This window comes from Leiobunum rupestre, chromosome 7, assembly GCF_980474605.1.
Source record: "Leiobunum rupestre chromosome 7, qqLeiRupe1.1.hap1, whole genome shotgun sequence".
In the NCBI taxonomy this organism is placed as follows: domain Eukaryota; kingdom Metazoa; phylum Arthropoda; class Arachnida; order Opiliones; family Sclerosomatidae; genus Leiobunum; species Leiobunum rupestre.
The window spans coordinates 24,499,903-24,522,008 of NC_143390.1; the positions used below are offsets into that span (position 1 = coordinate 24,499,903).

The following is a 22,106-nucleotide window of genomic DNA, read 5'->3' on the forward strand; positions in this document are numbered from 1 at the left end:
GCTTGCGTGATGATGTTCACCTGTGAGCCGGTATCGAGTTTGAAGGATACCGGCAGATTCATCAGGTAGATGGTATCAAACCATTTATCAGTGTCGACAAGGTTGGTTCGTGTGGTGTTACAGTATAAGGTGGAGGTCAGAGAGTCCAGTCATAAATCACCGTAGTGGGAAGGGTAGTCAAGGTGGGGGAGGAGAACTCTAGCTCGCAGAACTGTGACCCGGAAGTACCGTCGTGGTGAGGGGAACCGAGGGAAAGTTGGTCGACATCAAAGGAGTGGTCGGACTGTGGATTCCCGGTTTGATGAAAGTATTGAGTGGGGAGAGCAGTGATGTCATTGGTGGAGCGATGGATGGAGCGGCAATGGCCTCGGCGTTGGCAATGATAGCAAATCACCTGGGCAGCAGGGCAGTGTTGATTGGATTGGTGACCAGTGCCACAGTTCTCGTGTACCCCGTTTTACCCAATTATCTTAAGTTATGATAGTTAGCCTAAAATACCTTCGTAATGTATGTGAACAAGAAAAGCATAATGATTTAGCCGTACACAGATTTTTCTGATGACAAATTTTGTTATCAATGAATGCATTGACGAATAAGAACACTTTAAAAAGATATGAATAGTTATAAAGATTTAGAATTAAAAACTTTTTTGACTAATCCCACGCATTAATTAAATTTAAAAATAATAACCACTGTTGCGTATTTAATTAAACATCTAAATACAGTTTACACAACTAGTTTCAAAACCATTCGGTTCCATCGTCAGGTGTGCTTCTGAAGAGTAAGTTTAACAAATTTTCATAAATCTCTCGCTAGGTTGCACACAAATTACATAAAAAGCAAGTGGGGAGAAAAAAGGGGGGGGGGGTATAGTTCGTTATGTTTTTTTTTTTGAGATACACACACATCGGTGTCGACCCGAGGCTTTAGACACCAGCACACACACAATAACTGATTAATCAGGGCGAGATATGTGTAACGGCCACGCCAACGGGGGGATACGTGGGGACAGGGGTGTAGACACCCTTGGCGGAAGTATTCCGACCACCCGTTAGGGGATTGTTGGTCGTCCTCACACGGCCATCCACAAACTCTGCCTCCCGGACGCCTGGGATTACAGGAGTGAGCCACTACTCCCGGCGGTTCGTTAAGTTATACAAAAAATTAAAATAGTGACCAATTGATAGGGATAACAGCAAATAACTGATAGAGGTAAAAACTCAATGGGGGGGGGGGGGGGGGTTAATTCCATAATGAAGCCAAAAACTACCTAGGTCCAAAATTTCCAAAGACTCCCTTAAGTTTAACTTGAAATAATAGATCTTAAAAGAAATTGATTTGAAAAAATTCAACGGTTATATTGTGTAAATTGGCACGTGCTTGCTCGGAAGGGATAATCTTATTGGCTAAGACAAATGCGGATAAATATTGCTAAGCCCACGTGATTCTATTTTATTATCAGAATAAATAATTACACGTGCGACGAAAAAATGGGCGATATCATCGAGATTCACGCGTTTTTAATTTAAAAACCCTTCCTTTTGACGGTTTTTATTTTGGAGCGAATAATTTCTTTTAGCGTCTATTGACGTCTTTTAAAATTCATTTTGCACGTGAAAATACCTCTACATGTTATGGTCAAAAAAGCACGCAAGACATGTACCTGTAGTGTCGCGCGCTAAAACGTCATTTCAAAATCCGTCAGTTTACAGATAATTTTACTTCTCCGCAAATTTTATGATATGACTAGGATTGTTTTGGATGTGTTCCGCCAGGGCCGAACAATAAATTTAGAGTTTTTTACGTCGTTTTTGTGCTTGTTCAATCTAAATTTGAAATTGTGTTTTGTTTGTCCAACATAAATACCCTTACATGAACAAGGAATTTTATATACTCCATACATTTCAGCCAGGGGAATTTTGTCTTTTTTTGGGCCAATTATATTTGATAATTTATTGTCTGGTTTAAATATCGGTTTTAATTTATTGTTGCTAAGTTGACTGCCTAATTTTTCCAAACTCCCTTTAAACAAAGTTAAAAAACCGTTCATGGTAATACCTTATGTAAAAAATTTATCCGAAAAATTATACAATCAACTTAGCAACAATAAATTATAACTTTAAATTTAGTGTTGCTAAGTTGATTGCCAAATTTATGTACCAAGGTAGACCAATAGAAAAAAAAATTCACCCTCGGCGTGAAAATTTAAAAATAACCACAATATTTTTGCAATTAACCAATATTTTGAAATCTGTAAGCCTTAATTTATTTCAACTTGGCACAGTATAAAATTTATAAAATAAGGCACAAGTAACGCTTTAAACTTTGACTTTATTAACCAGAGGTCAACAAGACATTAATGCATATAAAATACAATTATATAAAAGGTAAAGAGTTAAATCAAAAGGAAATGCCATCAAATTTATGAGTTAGAAAATATTTGGTTACCAGTACATCAACAAAAGTATAAATATATTAAATAACTATTTAAGTGTATGATAACACATCGTAAGTGAAAAATCTATATTTGGTTTAGAATTAAAATGTAAAAATTCAAGAAGACTAGTAGCTTTTGGAATCTAATAATTTGTAACAAAATCTAAGAAAATGAGAAACTTGAGTATCTACAACAACTAAAAATTGGAAGTAAGAAGAGATTTGTTTAATTGATTTGAACTTCACGAACACATTAGCACACAAGGTGCGCACTGTCTGAAAAATCATCAAAATGTTGACCAGCAACTGGGTTGGGTAAACTTTGAGCACTATGGATGGATTCTGTATCGCCATTTGCAGATTTTGTAAGTTTCAAGCACCTGGATTTATCTTCTATGATATGAAAAGAAGTCCAGAGAAAACATACACCACCAAGCACCTATTTCATAAAAAGAAATAAATAACTATGGAAGTATTTGGAAAATAAAATTTAAGTATTACCAAAATAAAGCAATCAATAAATAAGGCATACTGTAGACTATGGTACGTATTTATAGGAACGAGAGGCTTTCCAGCAATAATTGCATCTGAAACAGATCCAATGAGATATGGACTAAATGCATCACCTAGCAGGTGAGACACTAAAATTTGAAGAGCTTGAGCCATTGATCTGAAAAAGATTCAAATCTTTTGTAATAGTCTGTATACAAAAATTACAAAGTAAGACAAATATTGGGAATACCTTCTATTAGGTATCACTACGTAGAGTAACATGTCAGCTACAAGAGCCCAATTAAAGCTCAAAAGCATCACAGAGAAAAAGATAAGAGTCCATGATAGATTTATGTAACTATGTGCAAAGACACAACCCAAAAACAGTAGAGGAACTCCTGTAAGTAGTCCTGCGGCGCAAACTAACGGATCAGCTGTTTTAGTGTACTTGCTTAAAAATTGGGCTCCACCAGATCCAAATAACACCCCAGAAATGCCCGCAATACACGTTATGATACCAAACTTAACCCCAACTGCATCTTTGTTAACTTCTTTCCCTGATACGGCTAAAGCGTCGGCCATATAGGTAGGTGCCCACCACGCTAACGATCCAATTGCAAAGGCCACGCACGTTGCTCCACAGGTAGAGAGCATATAAGTCTTGTTTTTAGAAAGGTCAATTAAATCCTCTTTAAGATTTGTTGGTCTTAAATTGACTGCTCCATCAGCTTCCCCTCTAGGAGGTTCACGAACAAAAATTAAAAGGCTAAGAATGGCAATGATTCCAAGAATTGGCGTGATTCTCATAGCCCATCTCCAGTCTTGAAATGACGTTGCCACCTCTGACCCAACAATATATCCCATACCACTTCCAACAGGAATGGCAAAGTAAAAGAGCGCTAACATCGCAGATCTTGATTTACCCTTGAAAAGATCCGCAATAACTGTGGGTGCTATTGTGGAGTAGCTGAAAAAGTAACTTTTTAATTACAGCCCAAACTTTTCTAAGCAGTAGGACATTTTACCTGGCTTCCCCAACACCAACCAGCGCTCTTAAGAATAAGAAAACTCCAAAGAGGTTATCAGGTACAAAAGATCCTAGCAAAGTGGTGATGCACCAAAAACTAATTCCAATAGTCATAATGAATTTCCTGTTGTAACGATCTCCCAAATATCCAAAAACCGGAGCCATAATCATAAAACTAGTGACAAAGGATGTTTGTAGTAAACCAAGTTTAGTATTGTCTCCATCTAGTTGGTAGAAATGTCCGACTTGCTTTAATACACCCGCAATAGTAAATCTGTCCATGTAATTTATCAGATTTATAAAACATAAGACTGCCAATGTTACGTATCTCTTAAAATCTGGATTTAAAATATTCAATTTATAAGATGGAATATCTATAGATTGCGTAGTTTCCCCGTAAGGATTATTAGTTTTAGTGTCAAAGGCACTTTGGTCTTCTTCATCATAAAGTTCTGCATACGATTCTTCATCTCGGTCCAAACTAACTGGCATTTTGGACAGCTTGACATTAACGGGTTGTGGGCTTTCTGATGCAAACATAAGTTTTCAATAATCAGCTGTTCAATTTCTCCAAACTTATCAACATTCAAGTCTTTATCTTCTCTCACTTATCACAGCACTCCTGCAGAAATTAAACTACCTATAAGGAAGCCTTAATGAGCTGATGATATAAAATTTAAAATGAAATAACAATACTGAAATTTTAGAACTATACAATTTTTAATTTTAAGATATGTAAATATTTAAATAAATACCGAACCATAGTTAATACTGAAGGTGTATAGCGACCATAGTAAAAAATAATATATAAATCATTACCTTGACCTATGCCCTCTTCCCTATTTCTTTTTGGGGGTGGAACTATTTGTTCTCCAATCAGTCAATCACAAACTCGAAAGTTGGCAGACTGGTTTTAAAATTTGTTTTTGCGAAAATATAAGCCTTTGTCTTGCCGCCGTGCCGGTTTTTGACTAAATTGACTTCAGACTTTTTGCGTTTCGGATCTCGGAGTAGCGTTTTGCCTTCTAAGTCATTTTTTCTTCGTAAAATGGCATTGCTAATGAAAAATTTACTATTTAAGCATAATTTATGTTTTAAATTCGTGGGGCATCGTGCTATATCTACATCTTTACACTTGAATTCTCAAAAAATTGCTGTTGTAAGTTGTCATCTGTCATTTTCAATAATGTCTTTGTTATATTTCTTATATTACATTATCAGAAGACATTATGACATTCATATAGGTCTTATCTGGATGTGGTGTTTATGATGGAAGTGAAATTCATGAAGCATCAGCGTGTGTTAAAAAATTTTACAAACTTTTCCTTGTTTACTTGATATCAATTTTGAATATCCTTCTAGGGCTCTAGTTCATTTGACTAGAGGTGGAGCTGAGCCTGTAATTTACGCTCCTGATCAAGATCAAATGCACGTTGTTAATCATGTTACTGGAGAACCATCAGTAACAGAACAAAGGTTTGAAATTGCAATTTCAAAACTAATCGAAAAAATTTAATAATTATTAAATTATTTTATAATAGTGTGATGTAGTTATTTCCACTCTCCCACAGAAATGTTTTAATAGAATCTGCACGTATAGCTAGAGGCAAAATACTTCCATTGAATGAACTGTCTTCATTTTCATGCGATGCTGTGGTTTTTCCCGGTGGTTTTGGAGCTGCCAAAAACTTGTAAAAATTAAACCTTTGCACGTTTTACTGTAAATATATGCTTATTTAATATTTTTTCTTCTAAAAGATCAACTTTTGCAACTGAAGGTGCTGATTGCAAAGTTATGCCGGAAATAGAAAAAATCATCAAAGATTTTCATTCTGCCAAGAAACCAATCGCTCTATGCTGTATTGCACCAACATTGATAGCTCGAGTTCTACCTAAAGTTCAAGTTACGCTTGGACAAGATAAAGGTAGTCTTCTCTGGCTAAACTGTATTAAAATCTTAAAATCATTAACAAATTTTAGATGATGGCTCTGGTAAATGGCCTTATGCTGGAGCTGCTGAAGCGGTTAAAAGTTGGGGTGCCACCCATGTCAACAAGAATGTGAACATATCCTTTTTCGTAAACTGATTATCATTTATTTATATTTCTCTTTAACTATATTTTATTCACGAATGTGTAGTTGATAAGACCAATTTGATCGTCACTACTCCCGCATTTATGTACCATACTACGAATTTCCACGAGGTTTATGATGGTATTGGTGTGATGATCAACTCCTTGCTTGCCCTGCTAAAGAAATAATTTGCTTGTTCGCCATAATGGTGTATAAATGAATTGTATGTTGGTATGTTAAACACATTCGTTTATAAAACATTTTATTAAATTCTAAAAAAATAGTTAAAATATCCAGAAATATCTTTAAAAAGGGGAAGGAGGTACTGTAATAATTGATCCTTATAATTTTTGTAATATGACATGAAAATAAGTTAAACGTTTCACAGACGTTTTTGGCTTCATTTAGTGTTTTGTTTTCAGAGATACTCTGAAAATTTATGTATTCTAATTTATTTTATAAGTATGGGTCTATAATATTTTTAACGTATTGGGTTTGAGAGATTGATACCTATGATAAGGGTACGCGGATACTCTTAGAAAATTATGGAAAAATGCCTCCAAAAACCCACAAAACGAAACGCCAGTAGCGTCGCTTTCCACCTTTACACTCGCTAATGTGTGGAACCGATATCATTTGGCAACCAATGTCAAATAACTGATTCGAGCGCGAGTTTTCAGTTCAGTCTTTAGGATCAGTTTTCAATTTAGTAACTTAAGGTATACGCGCGATTAACGCTTAAGTACTTGTACTTAAATATCGTGACGCGAAAATGATACCGCTATCAGTCAACCGCGTCTAGGTCCACCGTCGTTTCTATAAGTTGGGACGAAGACGAAGAATGGTCGGAAGACGAGGATCGTCTGTCGGCCGGAATAATGGCCGCCACGCGCTTCTTGGACGCCAACGCGTTGTGAAGCGACCCGAAGTTGTTGTAGCCCTGGAATCCCATGATCGGCTCGTCATCCACGTCGTCGTAGTCGTAGCCGCCGTAAGACTCGGAACCTTGGTGCATCGGGACTCTGCTGGCGGATGGGCGATTGTCAGTGAAGATCCCCCCGCGAAGTACTTCGAAGTTTCCGCTTCCTAAGATCCCGTACCCGTAGCTCCTACTCTCGGACGCTCGGTACGAAGGTCCACGATGACCCCTTCCTCTTTTCCTGGGTCGCGCCCCGTAAGTGTGTCCGCTTCGATGCCCCCTGGATTCTTCGTTGAGGTTGAAACCCGAAAATCCGGAGTGATGGGCCGGGGACGCCGATTCGATGTTGATTCCTTCGTGGTCACCACCAAAGAAGGGGAAAGAGCCGAACGACGGGATGAATTCCGACGATTCCGACTCCAACTTGCTGTCACTTTTGCTCAGTTCTTCCAAATGCGTCGGAATGGCGGTGGCCGAGGCGTTATTCTCCTTTTGATCATCGGACTCGGACTCGGGATCTGGTTTGTCCAAAACGTACTTATTGAGGGACAATTTAACGATGGTCGAGGTAGCTTTCTTTATCGGAGCCCCTTTAACTGGTTTCGCGGGCGCTTCTTCTTCGACTTCGCGTTTGATTCTCTGGAAGAGGTGGTCTGGGACGCGTCCGTATCGAATGAACTCCGCGCCGCTGGCGCTGTCCAAACGTTCGGCTTGCAAAAAGGTCCCCGGCGCCGATTCCTGGGTGACGTAGTAGCCCTTTTGCCCCAGCGTTGGGTAGAAGGAGTATGTCGGCGGTATTTGTATGGGTATTCCGAAATGAGTGGCAGCCGCGCCTCTCCCCATGTGAGAAGAGGCTGAAGGGACCAGATTGCTTTGGGGATAGCGCGTTTGGAAATTGACGCTCGCTTCGTGACGCAAGTCGTCGGTTGGTTTGTAGGGTCGCGGAGTCTGAGGCGGACGTCGTACCACTTGCTCATTTCGCGTCGATTCCTCCGTTACTAAGGGCCCGTAAAAGGGGGCTTGGGTATGGGCTACGGTGTTGAGGAAATCAGCTGGGGTACTGACTTGCATGTTGCTGAGGTGCGGCGGAAGACCATTGTCCGCTTGCATGGTGTGTTTGTGTACTTCCTGAGTGTTGTGAGAGAGACTTTGTTGAGCTATCCTGCTGGGTGTCGAATGGGATCTGCGAATAATTGGTTTTAAAAATAAACCGTAAATCCCTCTCTATTAGTAAAAAGTCGAGTTGGAAGAATTAATATTACCCTTCCGGCTTAGCGTTGGCTGACTTGGGTCTGTCGCTGAGAAATCCCGCCCCTTCATACGTTAATTCGGCCTCGGTTTCCATGAATTTGGCTGCAGAGGCACCTTTCGGGCCGTTGTACCCTGGCAGGGTGTCGCTCATTACTCGGATGTCGGTGCGCGCACTGGCGGACGTGTCCAAGTAGGGGTTTCCTCCGTTTCGGTGGTTACCCGGTATGGATACTGAAGTCCCCTGGAATGGGCGGCGCGCCCTGGCCCCTCGTCGCGACCCGTAGGAAGCGGGACTAGTGGTACCTGCCGTAGAAAAGGGTCGTTACAAATTAATTAATCCTTAAATATTGACTTGTCTTCTCACTACTTCTCCTCTGGGCTGTTTGCTGTTTGGCCGCGGGTTTCTGTTCCTTTTTGGCCGCTGCCGGGCTCGTGCCCCCGGCGAAGAAGGCGCTGAGGTCACCCGGGTAAGCCACCTTCGGCAGAACGGGATTGGAGCTGACGGGAGCCTGCCTGGCCGACGGTGAGTTTTCCGAGGCACCATTCTTCGCAACGGCGCTTCCGCTGGAAGGCTTCGCTTCGTATGTTATTTCACCTTGTTCTACGATAAATAAAGAAATACGATGTTTTTCATTTAGACTTTAAAGAGAGTAGAAACTATATAAATAAATCGTCTGCTAATACGAGCTACGACTTGTTTTAACGTAATTAGTGCCAGTCATTCCTAGCTAGTGTTAAACCTGGTGGCAGAAAGTCGTTGATTCAACATAAATATGGAAGTTCATGGTCCCTGTAAACACCTCATGAAGGTGTAGGTTTCCACCGGTCTTTTCTACGCCTTATTAAACTGTCTATTGGGGCCTATTCACAAATTACGCAACGCAAAAGTCCCCCTCGTAACACAGAGTAACAATTGGAAACTTGGAAAGGCAATTAGAGGTGGACACTGTTCGCTTGTTCTGGAACAAAAGGTGTACTCCTTTTACGTTAAATTAAACTATTCGCTGGTTCTGGAGGAGATAATTATTCTACACCGTGAACTATTCGGCAAGGTCAGAGCACTGGGGCTTCACTTTTTACTGTTCCTGCAACTGTGAGTTAAAATACCTACAATAGTCCCTATTTTTCTTCCAGGTCCCTAATCTACCCTAAAATCAAGGTTTGGTCCCTAAAGTACCCTATTTTCGTGAAATCCAGGGAATCCAACATAATCTTAAAATATGTTTATACATCTGTTCAATGACCGTTTACAAAATTATCCAAATAGTTCGAACATAGTACACAAGGTGGCGCCACAAACTGGGAAATTTATTAAATCCTAGGACAGAGTTTTGTAATTTAGTTCAAATAAAGAACTTTTTTGTTTATAATGATCCCTATTTTACCCTTTTTTTCCCCTAATTTAATTCCAGATTTTGGTGGGAGGCCTGCTTTAAAGGGTTTGGTGTGGAACATCAACGTTTGCATCTCTGTCCGCTCTTGCCTTGGGCTTTAGAAATGTTTGGCACCACTGTACAGGGAAATTTTAAAAAATAAAAAGGTTTTTCCATAAAGATTGCTTTGCATGTTTTATTCCCTTAAAGCGAAGTAATAGACTTGGTAAATTTTGAGCCGTGCGGTGTACACATTTGACGGGAAATTCGCGTCCAACGAACACGGCGTCGAGCTTGCGAATAATTATCTCGTATTATAAAGTTCTGGCATAACCCTTACTGCTTTACGTAATTTGCGAAAGGCCCTTTGGGGGAGTTTACAGCGACCCACGCTGTCATCTCCCCCTTTCGGCGAGTTTAGTAATAACGCTTCGTATACCGTTATTGGGCATTGTACTTAAAAATATGTCATCTTTGGTATTCAATTAGTGAATATAGGTTTAGATCCGCCTTTGAACGTAATGTAGGTCGAGCTCGCTTGACAATTTGTTGTATTTTGTCTAATGAACGCGTAACGTTTCACCTCGGGCCCTCGCTGTTCCGTCATACGGTGGAAAATAGAAAACACCCGTTTTAGAATAAAGGCTGTTTTCGCAATTTTGCTTTATCTACGAAACAAACGCGGCGAATGAAAGCGGATTGGTTTGTTTCATTTTTTTTAAATTGGGAGTCGACGTCTATTTCTCGAATATTTATCCCCAAACCTTCGATAAGAAAACGCGTGAAGTCGCGCAATTTTGGATATCTTGTCGCCAGATTACGAAAATTTTCACCCTGTTTTGTTTATGGTTGAACTTTCCGTTCGATAAACGAGAGTTTTGAGACCATTTCGCGTCAGATTCGCCGAAGGTAAACACCCCTTAAAAACAAAGGGGTGGTTGTCTTTTATTTACGTGTTTTGGGATTATGGTAAAACGCCTCGTCGATCTCTCAGCGCGTCGGTTTAACCTTAATTTTTGGTCAAAAACTTCCTAATCTCGGGATAGAGGTTGCGGTCTAAATGAAAAGGATAAAAGGGACCGCCGAGACCACGCACGCTGTATTTCAAAAAGCCTTAAAACGCTTTCGTTCTTTTCGCGATTGATAATTCTCGTAATTATTCCCATTCAAATCGCACTCTTTTTGTTTAGTCAAACCCAGACGTTCCGCCGCGCTTCCGGTGGCTCATTAGACTGGCAACTTTAAAGAAAAAAAAACATGAAAAGCAGTTTTTATGGTATAAAATTAATAAGGAAAAGTGAAGTAGAAATAAACGGTGATATCCGTGAAATATTTAATTTCTGATTTGCACGCCTGGCCCATCTAAAATCTAACACGGAAAAGACTTGTTCATATAATCATTTAAATTATATCCTAATCGGCCGTCTATTTATTTAGATGTTAAAAACGCGCTGAAAGTGACTATAAACGTGTACACCGAAACGAAAATTTTACACTTTTTACGCTTTTCCAAATTATTTTCTTCCCAATTTTACCCCAAATCGTAAACTGTTATAGTGAGTTGCAGGCTAAGAAAGACAAAATACATAGTACAATCGGCGCAAGGATGCCTCAGATCGTTTCCGGTCATTCCACCGCGCGAAATTTGAATTTGGCAATTTTACGGTCAAATTCGAATTTTGCTCTTTTTGTCGTCTTTTAGCGCCATCTAGAGACCGAAATTGGAATCTTTATTTTTTAATTTCATAATTGTGGTGGTGAGCAAATTTAAAAGATAAGGCATTCCTATCATTCTTAAATTTAAAATAGTATGTATAATTATTTAATTTTGTTAATTTATTTCTACGTCTTACCAGTTAAATCGGCAGTTTCTTTTAAAATAGTTACCACGCTTTCTTTGGGGTAACGTTGACTTAATGAGCTATAGACGTTTAAAATTATGTTTTTATCTTTACTTGTTAACAACAAACCTTTATCGTGCTTTTTATAGTAACCTCTTGGGATATTTAAAATAGTTGGAGCTTCAATTATCGAACCTTCTTTAGCTGCATTCAGTAATTAAACTCATGACAACATGAAATTAAAAAATAGATTCCAATTTCGGTTCCTAGATGGCGCGAAAAAACGATGAAACTCACGAAATTTGAAATTGACCGTAAAGTGGTAAAAAAATTGTATTTGGGAAGTCTAGTGTTGGGATGTTTACACCCGCTCGATATTAAGGGTAATCGATTTAAATAGGAAAGAAAAACGTCTGATTGGTCTGAATTGTTGTCTGCTATCTAAATTCGTCTGCTGCTTTGAATTACTAATACAATAAAATAACACTTTTACGAATTATTCGTCGGTGCATTAAGATTAAGAGCTCGGCGTTTGGATAAGAAATATCAATTCTATTTGGTTTTGATCCATAACCGAAAATTATCCGAATAAAAACTTATTTTTTTAATATTAAATCGTTTTATAACCGCGAATAATATCCATGAATAAACAGTTAACCGAAATTTTTATGAATAAGCAAAATTTTGGCGGTTAATTTATCTGTTCAGCCGAGCTCTTATCTAGATTAGGAAAATATTTTTACTCTTTTTACGCTACATTATATCTCCCGGATAAACGAATAATTTTCGCCTAATTTTTATAAGTTTCTAAAAACATCTTTAAATCACACATTTCCGTTTAATAAAATGAGACTATTAATAAACGTAATGTATGCAAATTTCTCGTAGATCCCACCCTTATTGTAGTTGAGAGATAACAACCTACGCGAGTCAAACAATACAAATTTCCCCATAGAAATACTTAAGTCGTATTACATTCAAAATTTCCCAAGAAAATGAACCATGACGTGTTTTGTTATTTTGAAGGGAAATAAGATTCTTCTACGGATATAATGACTTTATTATAGCCGCGTTCGTTGCTAAAATTAGTAGAACACAAAGTATAGTACGTGTAGCTAAGTTGCTTCTTGCGGGAAATTGGGATTCTGTAAATTTTTAACGAAGACAGGTACTATATTGTTGAGCTAGAAGAAAGATTTTTTCCCGTTTCTGGGGTCACGTGTTTTAGGATGCTCCTGTTCCAAACCACTTCCGGGTAGCTTAGTATTCAGAAAAAATAAATAAAAAATTTCAAGAAGAAGTGAAGTAAACTTTGAAAGTTTAAAAACGTGATAGGAATTAGCGGTATTTTGACCGAGGTACGACCCATATTGTAGTTGTACGCCACGGAAGGGGGGGGGGGTACAGTCAATATTGATGACACTATCGCTTTACGTTATCCGAACCAGTATGGTTTAACCAAACTGGTCTCTCCGAGTGCGTTATCGTAAACGTTAAGTCATTTAAACTTTGGTTTTTGTGTCGGTCCTCTTCTTCGATGGATAATCGAGAGAAACGTTTGCCCCTATCTAAGCCTACTTTACTTTTTCATCGCTATTTACATAATTTTTTGTTAACGATCCGGTTTACCAATTTCATTTTTCGAAATCGCCAAATAAAAGCCGCGCAAAATGTCTTTTAAAATATGCTAATCGTTCACAGAACGAACAATTTGGTTTTTGTTTTGCTTGTGAAGGGTTTGGCGCGTATAGAGAAATCGTTCCCATATAATTATTATTCCCGGGTCAGTCTATTTGAACTAGTTTCGATCTTAATTGAACTACAATTGGGTTTTCTCGCTCCGCAGTTTAGTTATTTAAATATAATGGGAAGATTTGTCTCTCTCTTTCCCATATCATTTTGAAGAGAGTAATAAATAAGTTTGGAACTTGATCTGACTGCCCGAAGCTTAAATTTGTTCGGTCGCTCGTCCGAATTCCTCGCCTTGGAAGGCAGAAGCTCCTATGACCGAAGACAATTCTAGAAAGGAGCAACAAACACCAGGAGAGCGAGTAAAGCCATTAAAGGTCGCTTTTTAAATTCCCCAAAGTCTTACTAGAGACAGGGCCGCATTTCCGCCTAAGCACACCTAGGGGCCCATCCTTGGAATGGACCCTCCAGTGAACTTAAGTGCCGTTAACGAAGGCATGAACCTATAATATCAATCTTAATTAAAATTTTAGAAATTGCTAGGTTGAACTGCGTTGAAGATTTTGTTTTACAATTACCAAAATTTGCTATATTTCTAAAAAGGGGCCCAGACTCCGTATCTGCCTAGGGGCCCAGGATCTCCAAGTCCGGCACTGACTAGAGTTTCGCTGTACAGAATTTGTTAATTGTATTACATTTGTTATTGGCTAAAGCCCTTGGTCGGTCGGAAGGGTAGTGATTCGTCTTGTGAAAAGGCTCTGTTTCCTCCTAAAGGTTCAATAAGCCAATTTTTATTTTCAAGAAGCATTTCTATCCGAGCTAATAATGTTCATTTAATAGCGCTATGGAATATCAAACATTTAGGCTTTCGATCGTTCCAATTTCCAAAATATTTTATATAAAAAAATAATGTCCCAGAACGTGTGAAACGGAAGATTTAGCAGCATCTATTTTGGTATTCCGAGTGCGGATGATAATTACGTTTCCCGCGACCCCTAAAAATGAAACATAAATGGAAAAAAATAACGAAAAATTCCTTTAACTTCCTTCACACGCCGAAAACGCGCTAGGCAATGTTTTTCTTCGGATATATTTAATCTACCCCGTTGAAAATAAAAACTCCAATTTGATTGTTTGTAAAAGAGCAAGGTCACTTCCTTTAACAGAAACGTGATTTTTACGCGTCTGTGGAAACTATAGAGACATTAAGACTCAAATGGTCCATCGCGAGCGATCCGTGGCCGAGAAAATATTTGCTCGTTTCCGGAGCAAAATTCCATTTAAAATCACACGCTCCGAAACGGGGAAAAACACGGCTACCGGTTTCTGTTATTGCGTATAAGGCGAATAAAACATCTACGAGTTAAACTTAGCGCGTCGTTTCGCGGTAGACTCAATTCCGCCCACTTTAACCGGTAGACTGTGGAATTGTTATTGCGGGGGGAAATATTTGACGTTACTCAATAGGGCGATTATTTGGCCCGCGTGTTAATAGGGCCGGAACTAACAATTTGTAAGTCAAAGGATAGTGAACGTACGCCCGAAAAAACGGCGCGTTCTTCCCGTCGATCGCTTTCGCTTTCGAATCGTTTGGAGCGATCCGTCGAGATTAACCCCGATTGAACGATGCTCCCGAGCCGAAACGCGTGTGACAAATCTACGACTGATCCAAAAACAACTCCCCGGAGTTACGACCGAACATTTAGGCCTAAGTTCTTTGCACGGTCGAAACGTTTTTAGGTGTATATTTGAATTTTAAATTTGGACGCGGAAAAATAGATCTAGTTCTTGACGCGTTTGTCACCTTGGTTTACTAAACTGGCGTCACGGTAGTTCTAATATTAGGTACATTTCGGTTGAAGTAGTTTGCGACTCAAACGTTTCTTATAAATAAATGGGTAGTTTTTTTACGGGGCCCTTAAATAAACCCCTTTCTTGTCCCCCAGTTGAAAAATGCTGCCAGATCTATCCGTAGAAAATTCGCAGCTTTGGCAGTATACCAAAGATCAACCAGTTATATGTCCAGTCGCAGCGGCACAAACTCTATAATCGGCTATGAATTATCTTTTATTTAAAGGACTATTAAACACATTGTCGTACCTAGAACTATATCCCGCTTTAAAATGGCGAGATGACCAATAAAATGTCTAAAAAAACAACGACAATTAAACGCACTCGAACAACCTTAGCTTACGCGCTAGTTACAAATTAGGTTACTGGCTCTCGGGTTGTATACTGTCAATTTGTTTCTCGATCTCTCTCTCAACAACACGGTAATTTCTCCTCTCGGTAATGGTTATAATAAATAGCATAAAGTAATGGTAATAACGCTTTTTCTGTCCTTATTTAGCTTAAGTTAGTTTGTTCGCTTTTTATTACATTTCATTTAAAATTGGTTTTTTTAGATTTAATTCGTTGTCTGGCACGCTTCGGCGAACAAACGCGGCGTTTGCTCCCAAAAATTGACTCGCCGAATCTGGCAACAGCGGGCCAGATGATTCGCTTTTATTCTTTCTCGAAGTCTTACACGCCGAGAAACGTAATAATCTTAATAAAAAAAATGAAGTAAAATGAATAGGCGAGCCTTTTCAGCTGTCTCCATTTCATTCTCATTTACGTGACCAGGCAAGCGTCGCTCCGTTTATTCCATCTTTACTTTATAAGAAAAACCAGCAACGAAATGGAGCCATTAACTAATGTAACCGTTACGAAACGTTTGTTATTTTAATAAGCCGATATTTTTGGACGCGATAACGCGGTGAAATCAATTTATTAGTGTAAGCATATGTAACATAATGACCATAAGTATGATACGAGGGGTAAGACACTCTGCGAACTTGGTGTACTTTGACAGTGCTAAATGGAACTCGCGAGAGTCACGAACTCTTGAAAATATGTACCTTTAACAGATTATCTGAGACTGTCTAACCCCTCGGTATGATCGTGTTAATCAGCTAGGCTAATATCCAATGCACCACCTTAGGCCTAAGTCATCAAGCAACTTTTGAAGCCTTTAATTCAGGTGGCCGGGTTACAACGCGTAGGAGGGTGGTGGCAAGCCCCGCATGCCACGCGATCGAGCCAACAGCTCCCTACACTAACTATTACCGTTAACCTCAACAAGTTTTTATACTTCCTATTGTTTCAATGCTAATTTTCTAACACTGACGCTTCCACCCAGTTCCGACTTGAACTAACAACTAAACTGACGTCGTGAGTAGTATATTGTCGTCCTTGGCATCAGTAGCGTAGCTAGCATGGGTGTCACCCGGAGGGGATATCATAGCATGGGGTGAAACCCGGGGCGGATATCATGGTGTGCTACTTACAAGTCTCTAGTTTGTGTAAGTTATTAAGATATCTACGATCTTCTATGGAAAATATAGCGGATAAGTAGCAACTGTAGGTTAGACAAGACTTAAAATCTATCTCGAAGCTCTAAACCTGGGGGTTGCTCCGAGTATTTCCGGTTAATATTTATTTCGATAGACGAGGCTTGAAATGTAATATTATGGAAATTAATAATCCTAAGCTCGAGGGGTGCGACATTAATACTAATCCTATACACTCTAGATAAAAATGATTTTAGAAATCTTGATATAAACTTGAAAATCCCGAAATCTAAGCGAAAATTTGTTCCAAAATCTCGAAATCAGCCTAAAAAATCAGAAATCAACACGAAAATCGTGCTCTGAAATCTGAAAATCAGTTTCTGATTTGTGAAATTAATTTGAAATTCAATATCCTTTACACAAAATTTGAAAGCGTCGGACCACTCGCCTAAGCTACGAGACAATAAACCGTTCTAGTTGCTTTTCCTCATCCGTATATAGTTTCTTATTCCCTCTCTATAGCTCAAATCAAATCAAATTTATTAGTATTACAGTTAGAGATTTGTTATCTCTGTTGTTATGTTTATCGTCTTGTGTTTTAATATTTATTTTTCTGTCTCGCGTTTTTACCAAGTCGGACATAATAGAGAGGTTAAGCAGAGTTTTTGATACTTGGGAGACGAAACCTTTTACAACTTGAAGACGACGACATAATTTTGTCGGGCTAATGTGATATTTGCATATATAATATCTAAAGCTTTTAAATAAAAATTCCGTATATTACCATTTTCCCCCTCAACAAATCGAGAGATAATTATGGTAAGTTGTTCCGTTTCTAGCAACGTGCGTTTTACCAATCGTAAATACTGGTTTAAATTGAAATGTTAATAAGCCTTTTACATTACAGGCGGAGACACATTTAGAGTAAAGCAGGGGTACACGAAAACATATTTTTGTGTTTAGAAAGTACTTCTGAAATACCAGCCCGAACACGGACGGCACGGACAGAGATGCTGGTCCAAAGATGACAGTCTACGTGTTGCGGAACTTCCTTCCGAAAGTACCAGTGGACTCTTCGGAAGGAAGTAAAAAGTGGACGTGCTTAGGAAACAAAGAAAACGCAGATAAGTTGATCGCCCTTTCCATAAATTAACGTGCCCTTCTTGTTTACTGTTTTTCCCCACTTCTACAATGCTCCTCCAGCTCTCCCACTAAAGAGAACTAATTAATTTGTCAACCAACTTGATTGCACTATCTCGAGAAAAGTTGGGCAGTCGTAGCGTATTTATGGAAAGGCCTATTGATTTCGTTACGAAAGTGTTCAGAACTTCAAGTAGTTAGTCTAATGCCTAAATCAATGTCCAATTTCGACCATTAAAGTTAAATATATAAATTCATTTCAGTTCAGTTCAATTCAGTTTATTGGTACTTATAAAAAGCTCGATGTTTTCCTTTCTGCAACCAGATTTATCAGAATTTATGGTAAAATGGCGCTAGTTACGTTATATCATAAGACTATCAAGGCCCATTTTTTCTTTCCCGCGCCTGTCTAGTACACGTACCTTTATTCCCAATTCAAACTTAGTCTTATGGTTATATACAAATCATAGCGCAAGTTAGTAGACTATTTTTCGGCATAGAATATACTGTATGTCTTATGCTCGTAGAACATACTGTGTGTCTTATGCGCGTAGAACATACTGTGTGTCTTATGCGCGTAGAACATACTGTATGTCGTATGCGCGTAGAACATTTCTATATTCGAAATATAAAGCGTAATTAGGCGAAACCCTGTAAATTTGCTTCACCTATCAACACGGACGCGTTAAGGTTGTAACACTTATACAGGGGCCAATTAATTTTTTTTAAATATCCTTTCTCTGTGAAATTTTCCGCTGCCTGAAAATTCTGATTATCCGCGCGATATGTAAATGAAATCAGAACGTAGATGTAAGCAGCGTCGGGCGAGGCTCTGTATTTTTTACTTTTTATGGTTAAAGTTTCCTAATATATTATGGATTTTTAATTTCAAACTTAAAAGGAAATATATAATATACTCGTTGCGTCAGAGTGTAAAAATCGCGCGATTTTTTCCTGTACGCACGCTTATTAATAAAGCGAGAGACCTCCCCGAAATCGACAAGAAAAAAGAATAATTGTTAAACGTCATATATAACGATCGTCGAACCGAGAAAGACAAGCGTTATATTCGATTTTAAACGTTAAAAAATGCTACAAGAAAGTCGTTTCTTTCATTTAACTATAAATTTCACTCGAAATTGGTTCAATTTAAACGTGCCTTTTAATTTTAACGGGGTTATTTTACTCTATGCTAATTTCGTTTATACAATGATCCGTAACAATGATATATCATTAATAGAGAATGTTTAACTAGCCTTTTAAGTTTACATAGAGACACATAGCGGCCAACTTGAGAACTTTATAGACTGCTGGGTTTTCGTCCGCAAGTGATAAATATAAAAGATATTGATTAGCGAACGAAAATCCCACAGTTTATGAAATTCTCGCGTTGGCCGCTACGTGGCTCTATGTCAAGTTAAAAGGTTAATTGAAAAGAGCTAATTGAATAAGCCGTGAGAGAGAACTCATCCTTTAAAAATATGCGCTTGGAACGGTCGTGTTTATCCAACAATAGGCGCTAGCATAAATTAAATGTGTCTTGTTCAACTTGTTAAAAGGTTCCACGCGCTCCTTGATATTTTAGCGTAAAAGTCTCGCGCATTTTTATTATTTTAGGGAGCTCGCGCGAAATCGCTCGAGCCATTTTATACTAAAATATCAAGAGGCACGTGGAACCTTTTAACAAGTTGAATAAGACATTAATAGAGTTTATGCTAGCGTCTATTACGTGATCGGTGATTTCTTTATTTGCATCGAATTTATTGAATCACGGTATAACGCGATTGATCGCGAGAAAAAAATAAATAAACTGGGTCAAGCGGCCAATTAAATTTAAAATTTCAACCAAGGTGAGGCGAGTTTTCACGGACTCGCCGTACGCGTAATAGCATAAGTGGATCATTCTCTCTAAGTATACAAATTCCGGGTCTCGGTTGGGTATCTTAGTCTGGGTTTCGTGACGTCAGAGCTTGTATAGAGAGCAAACGCCAGAGATAAATTTTTTGAAAATATTTCGGCGGAGGCGCCACCGAGTGGTCAAGACGGCAACTAAAGGGGCGTTTATTGAACAAAACTCTACCCTTGGATCTAAAACTGACCTTGAACAAATATGGTATAGGTTTTTTGGGGGGAAAAATTCGAAGAGTCAACCCCCAAAATTTATCTCTCTCGGGCTCTCAAAAACACTAAAATTTCTTACATCTCTTATGGTACATAAGAGATGTAAGAAATTTTAGATTCGGCAGTATAAACTCAGAGTTAAGTTGAGGTGATACACAGTATAGGGCAGTTGAGACCGACCCCGACAAAGACTCTAGTCATAGGTAGCATAGCGTTTTGTCTACTTAGAGAGAATGATCCACTTATGGTAATAGCAGTCATTCCGCGGGAATGATGGAAGCTTAAGAATCGTCTCCGGGTAAGGCAGCGCTATTTGGGAGGCAATAAATAGCTTAAGCCGAAATCATTATTTATCAATTTGAGATGCTCCAGGATCTGGCAAACATCCGTTACGCGCGAGGGCCGACTGACACAATGCGACTGTTAGGATCATTTATACCTCGGGATGCATTCTCGTCCGTGGCCTACACTGCCCGACGTTTCAGAAACGCATTATCTCCAAAAATGGCATTTTGAGATAAATATATTTTTGTAATTTTTATGAAAATAACAATACTATTTAAGTAACTGAAAACTAGTTTTTAGGGGTTTGATTTTAGTCCGCAATCTAAATATGACAACGACTATCGCCAAAATTAAGTAAATCTCAGAATAATTTGACATAATGAATTTTGTACGTTTATATTTGGCTAATAATAATACATTGTGACTGTTACCCTGGGAATGCCTCTGAAGAAATTAGAGCAGACGAAATTATTGGAAATGAAAACTCTTATTGGTTAATAACGACATAATGCGTTTCTGCGGAGTATTTTCGAAACTTCGATTTTAATGCGTTTCTGCGGAGTATTTTCGAAACTTCGATTTTAGTGCGATTCTGTGGAGTATTTTTGAAACTTCGATTTTAATGCGTTTCTAAGGAGTATTTTCGAAACTTCGATTTTAATGCGATTCTGAGGAGTATTTTCGAAACTTCGATTTTAATGCGTTTCTGAGGAGTATTTTCTAAACTTCGATTTTAATGCGTTTTTGCATTTTTGCACCTCCGAAACTAGACCAAATAGAAAAATACGGATTTCAAATATAGAATCAGCGCCTGAAAATTAGTACGAGGAGCATTCAAACGCAAAAAGGCAAAAATGGTCGATAATGCGTTTTTGAAACGAAGGGCAGTACAGTCGAAGACGAACTCATCCTTTCGCGTCATTATTTTCGATTTGTCCGAGTTTCTTAGCGGTATTTTTAAGGATCAGCCTCTTCCTTAATTAAGCAATAGTGGAGAAAATTAATTAAATTGAATTCCGCTTTCTTGTATAAACAAGGAATATAAAATTAGACGCGTTTGGTTGTACTCCAACTGGAATGGATAAGTATTTCCTCAATCAGAAAGCAATCAAAACTTGAAAAGTATCCTAGACTAGAGGAGCTGCGAAGTGTTTTTTAAGCCCTACGTAGTTGGAACGAAATTTAGATCATTTCATTGAAAGATTTCGACCAGAAATTGTTTTATTTTACGCCAGAATGTTTCTTTTCGCGAATAAAAACGCGGTTCTCATCGATAGCCAATTTTCCCATTGACAGTTTCCTCGTACTTGAAAATAAGCCCGCTAGATTTGCCCAAATTATATTCCGTCTTTTATTTGGGTCTTCCATACGGAATATAATTTAAAAAATATCTTTATCGTCGGGAGGAAGGTGTTTTATTATTCCCGCTCCGAAATTATTTTGTCGGTCAGACAATTACACCCCCCGGACACGCGGCCATTTTCAATATTATTTCTTGCGGGTGCAGCAAGTTGTAGAATCTCGTAGGCGACGATTCAGAAGTTTTTGGTTTTTATTATTTTTTTTAATCTTTTTGGGTCAAGTAACAAACTAGAAAACATCCCAAAGAACTAAAATAGAATCCAAACATGTACAATGTTTTCTCTTTCTATGGCGTGAGTTTTTTTGAGGGACTCCCGAAGAAGATCGAAAGTAAATTGAATTTTTTTTTAAATGAGCATCACACACGGTATATTCAAGGAATTATAGAAAGGTTCGTGAATAATAAATTAGACGTCAAATTTTGAAATTTTTCCTCCAGTCCTCCACCCTTGCGAAGATACGGATCGCGATTTTCGATGAAATTATTTTGTTTATATACGTAAGCGATCCGTTTATCCAGCTAGCCATGACTAGTGACTTTAAATTATAAATTTCATTTTTATTACAGCCACGAAATCTAGTGGTAGATCATTTTAAACGGTTGGATTTAAATAGACAAAATAACGGGTACATTCTATCAGAAGCGGATAATGTAGCCGTTACTAGAAAAGTATCCATTTAGGATGTAAAATATAGTTTTGAATGGGTGTTTTTCAGGCCAAATATCAAATTCGTCACCTGACGATGCAAAATGTACGCATTACA

General features: G+C 38.4%; 3 protein-coding genes across 3 annotated transcripts; 1 reads left to right on the forward strand and 2 right to left on the reverse strand.

Annotated features, from left to right (window-relative positions):
- Positions 1-2,313: 2,313 nt before the first annotated feature.
- On the reverse strand, positions 2,314-4,757 carry LOC149935290 (protein spinster homolog 3-like). The gene is made up of 4 exons (XM_090180913.1): positions 3,954-4,757; positions 3,179-3,895; positions 2,938-3,106; positions 2,314-2,875 (listed from the first exon to the last, which is right to left on the reverse strand). The coding sequence occupies exons 1-4, from the start codon at positions 4,493-4,495 to the stop codon at positions 2,690-2,692; spliced, it is 1,614 nt and encodes a 537-aa protein (XP_090037039.1). The 5' UTR covers positions 4,496-4,757; the 3' UTR covers positions 2,314-2,689.
- A 95-nt stretch (positions 4,758-4,852) lies between these two features.
- On the forward strand, positions 4,853-6,409 carry LOC149935291 (glutamine amidotransferase-like class 1 domain-containing protein 3, mitochondrial). The gene is made up of 7 exons (XM_090180914.1): positions 4,853-5,114; positions 5,200-5,252; positions 5,318-5,431; positions 5,527-5,646; positions 5,714-5,880; positions 5,936-6,019; positions 6,083-6,409. Exons 1-7 carry the CDS (start codon positions 5,004-5,006, stop codon positions 6,214-6,216), a joined length of 783 nt encoding a protein of 260 aa, XP_090037040.1. The 5' UTR covers positions 4,853-5,003; the 3' UTR covers positions 6,217-6,409.
- Positions 6,357-9,030, reverse strand: LOC149935292 (uncharacterized). Its single transcript, XM_090180912.1, has 4 exons — positions 8,893-9,030; positions 8,563-8,799; positions 8,210-8,501; positions 6,357-8,130 (listed from the first exon to the last, which is right to left on the reverse strand). Exons 1-4 carry the CDS (start codon positions 8,918-8,920, stop codon positions 6,813-6,815), a joined length of 1,875 nt encoding a protein of 624 aa, XP_090037038.1. The 5' UTR covers positions 8,921-9,030; the 3' UTR covers positions 6,357-6,812.
- Between the last annotated feature and the right edge of the window lie 13,076 nt (positions 9,031-22,106).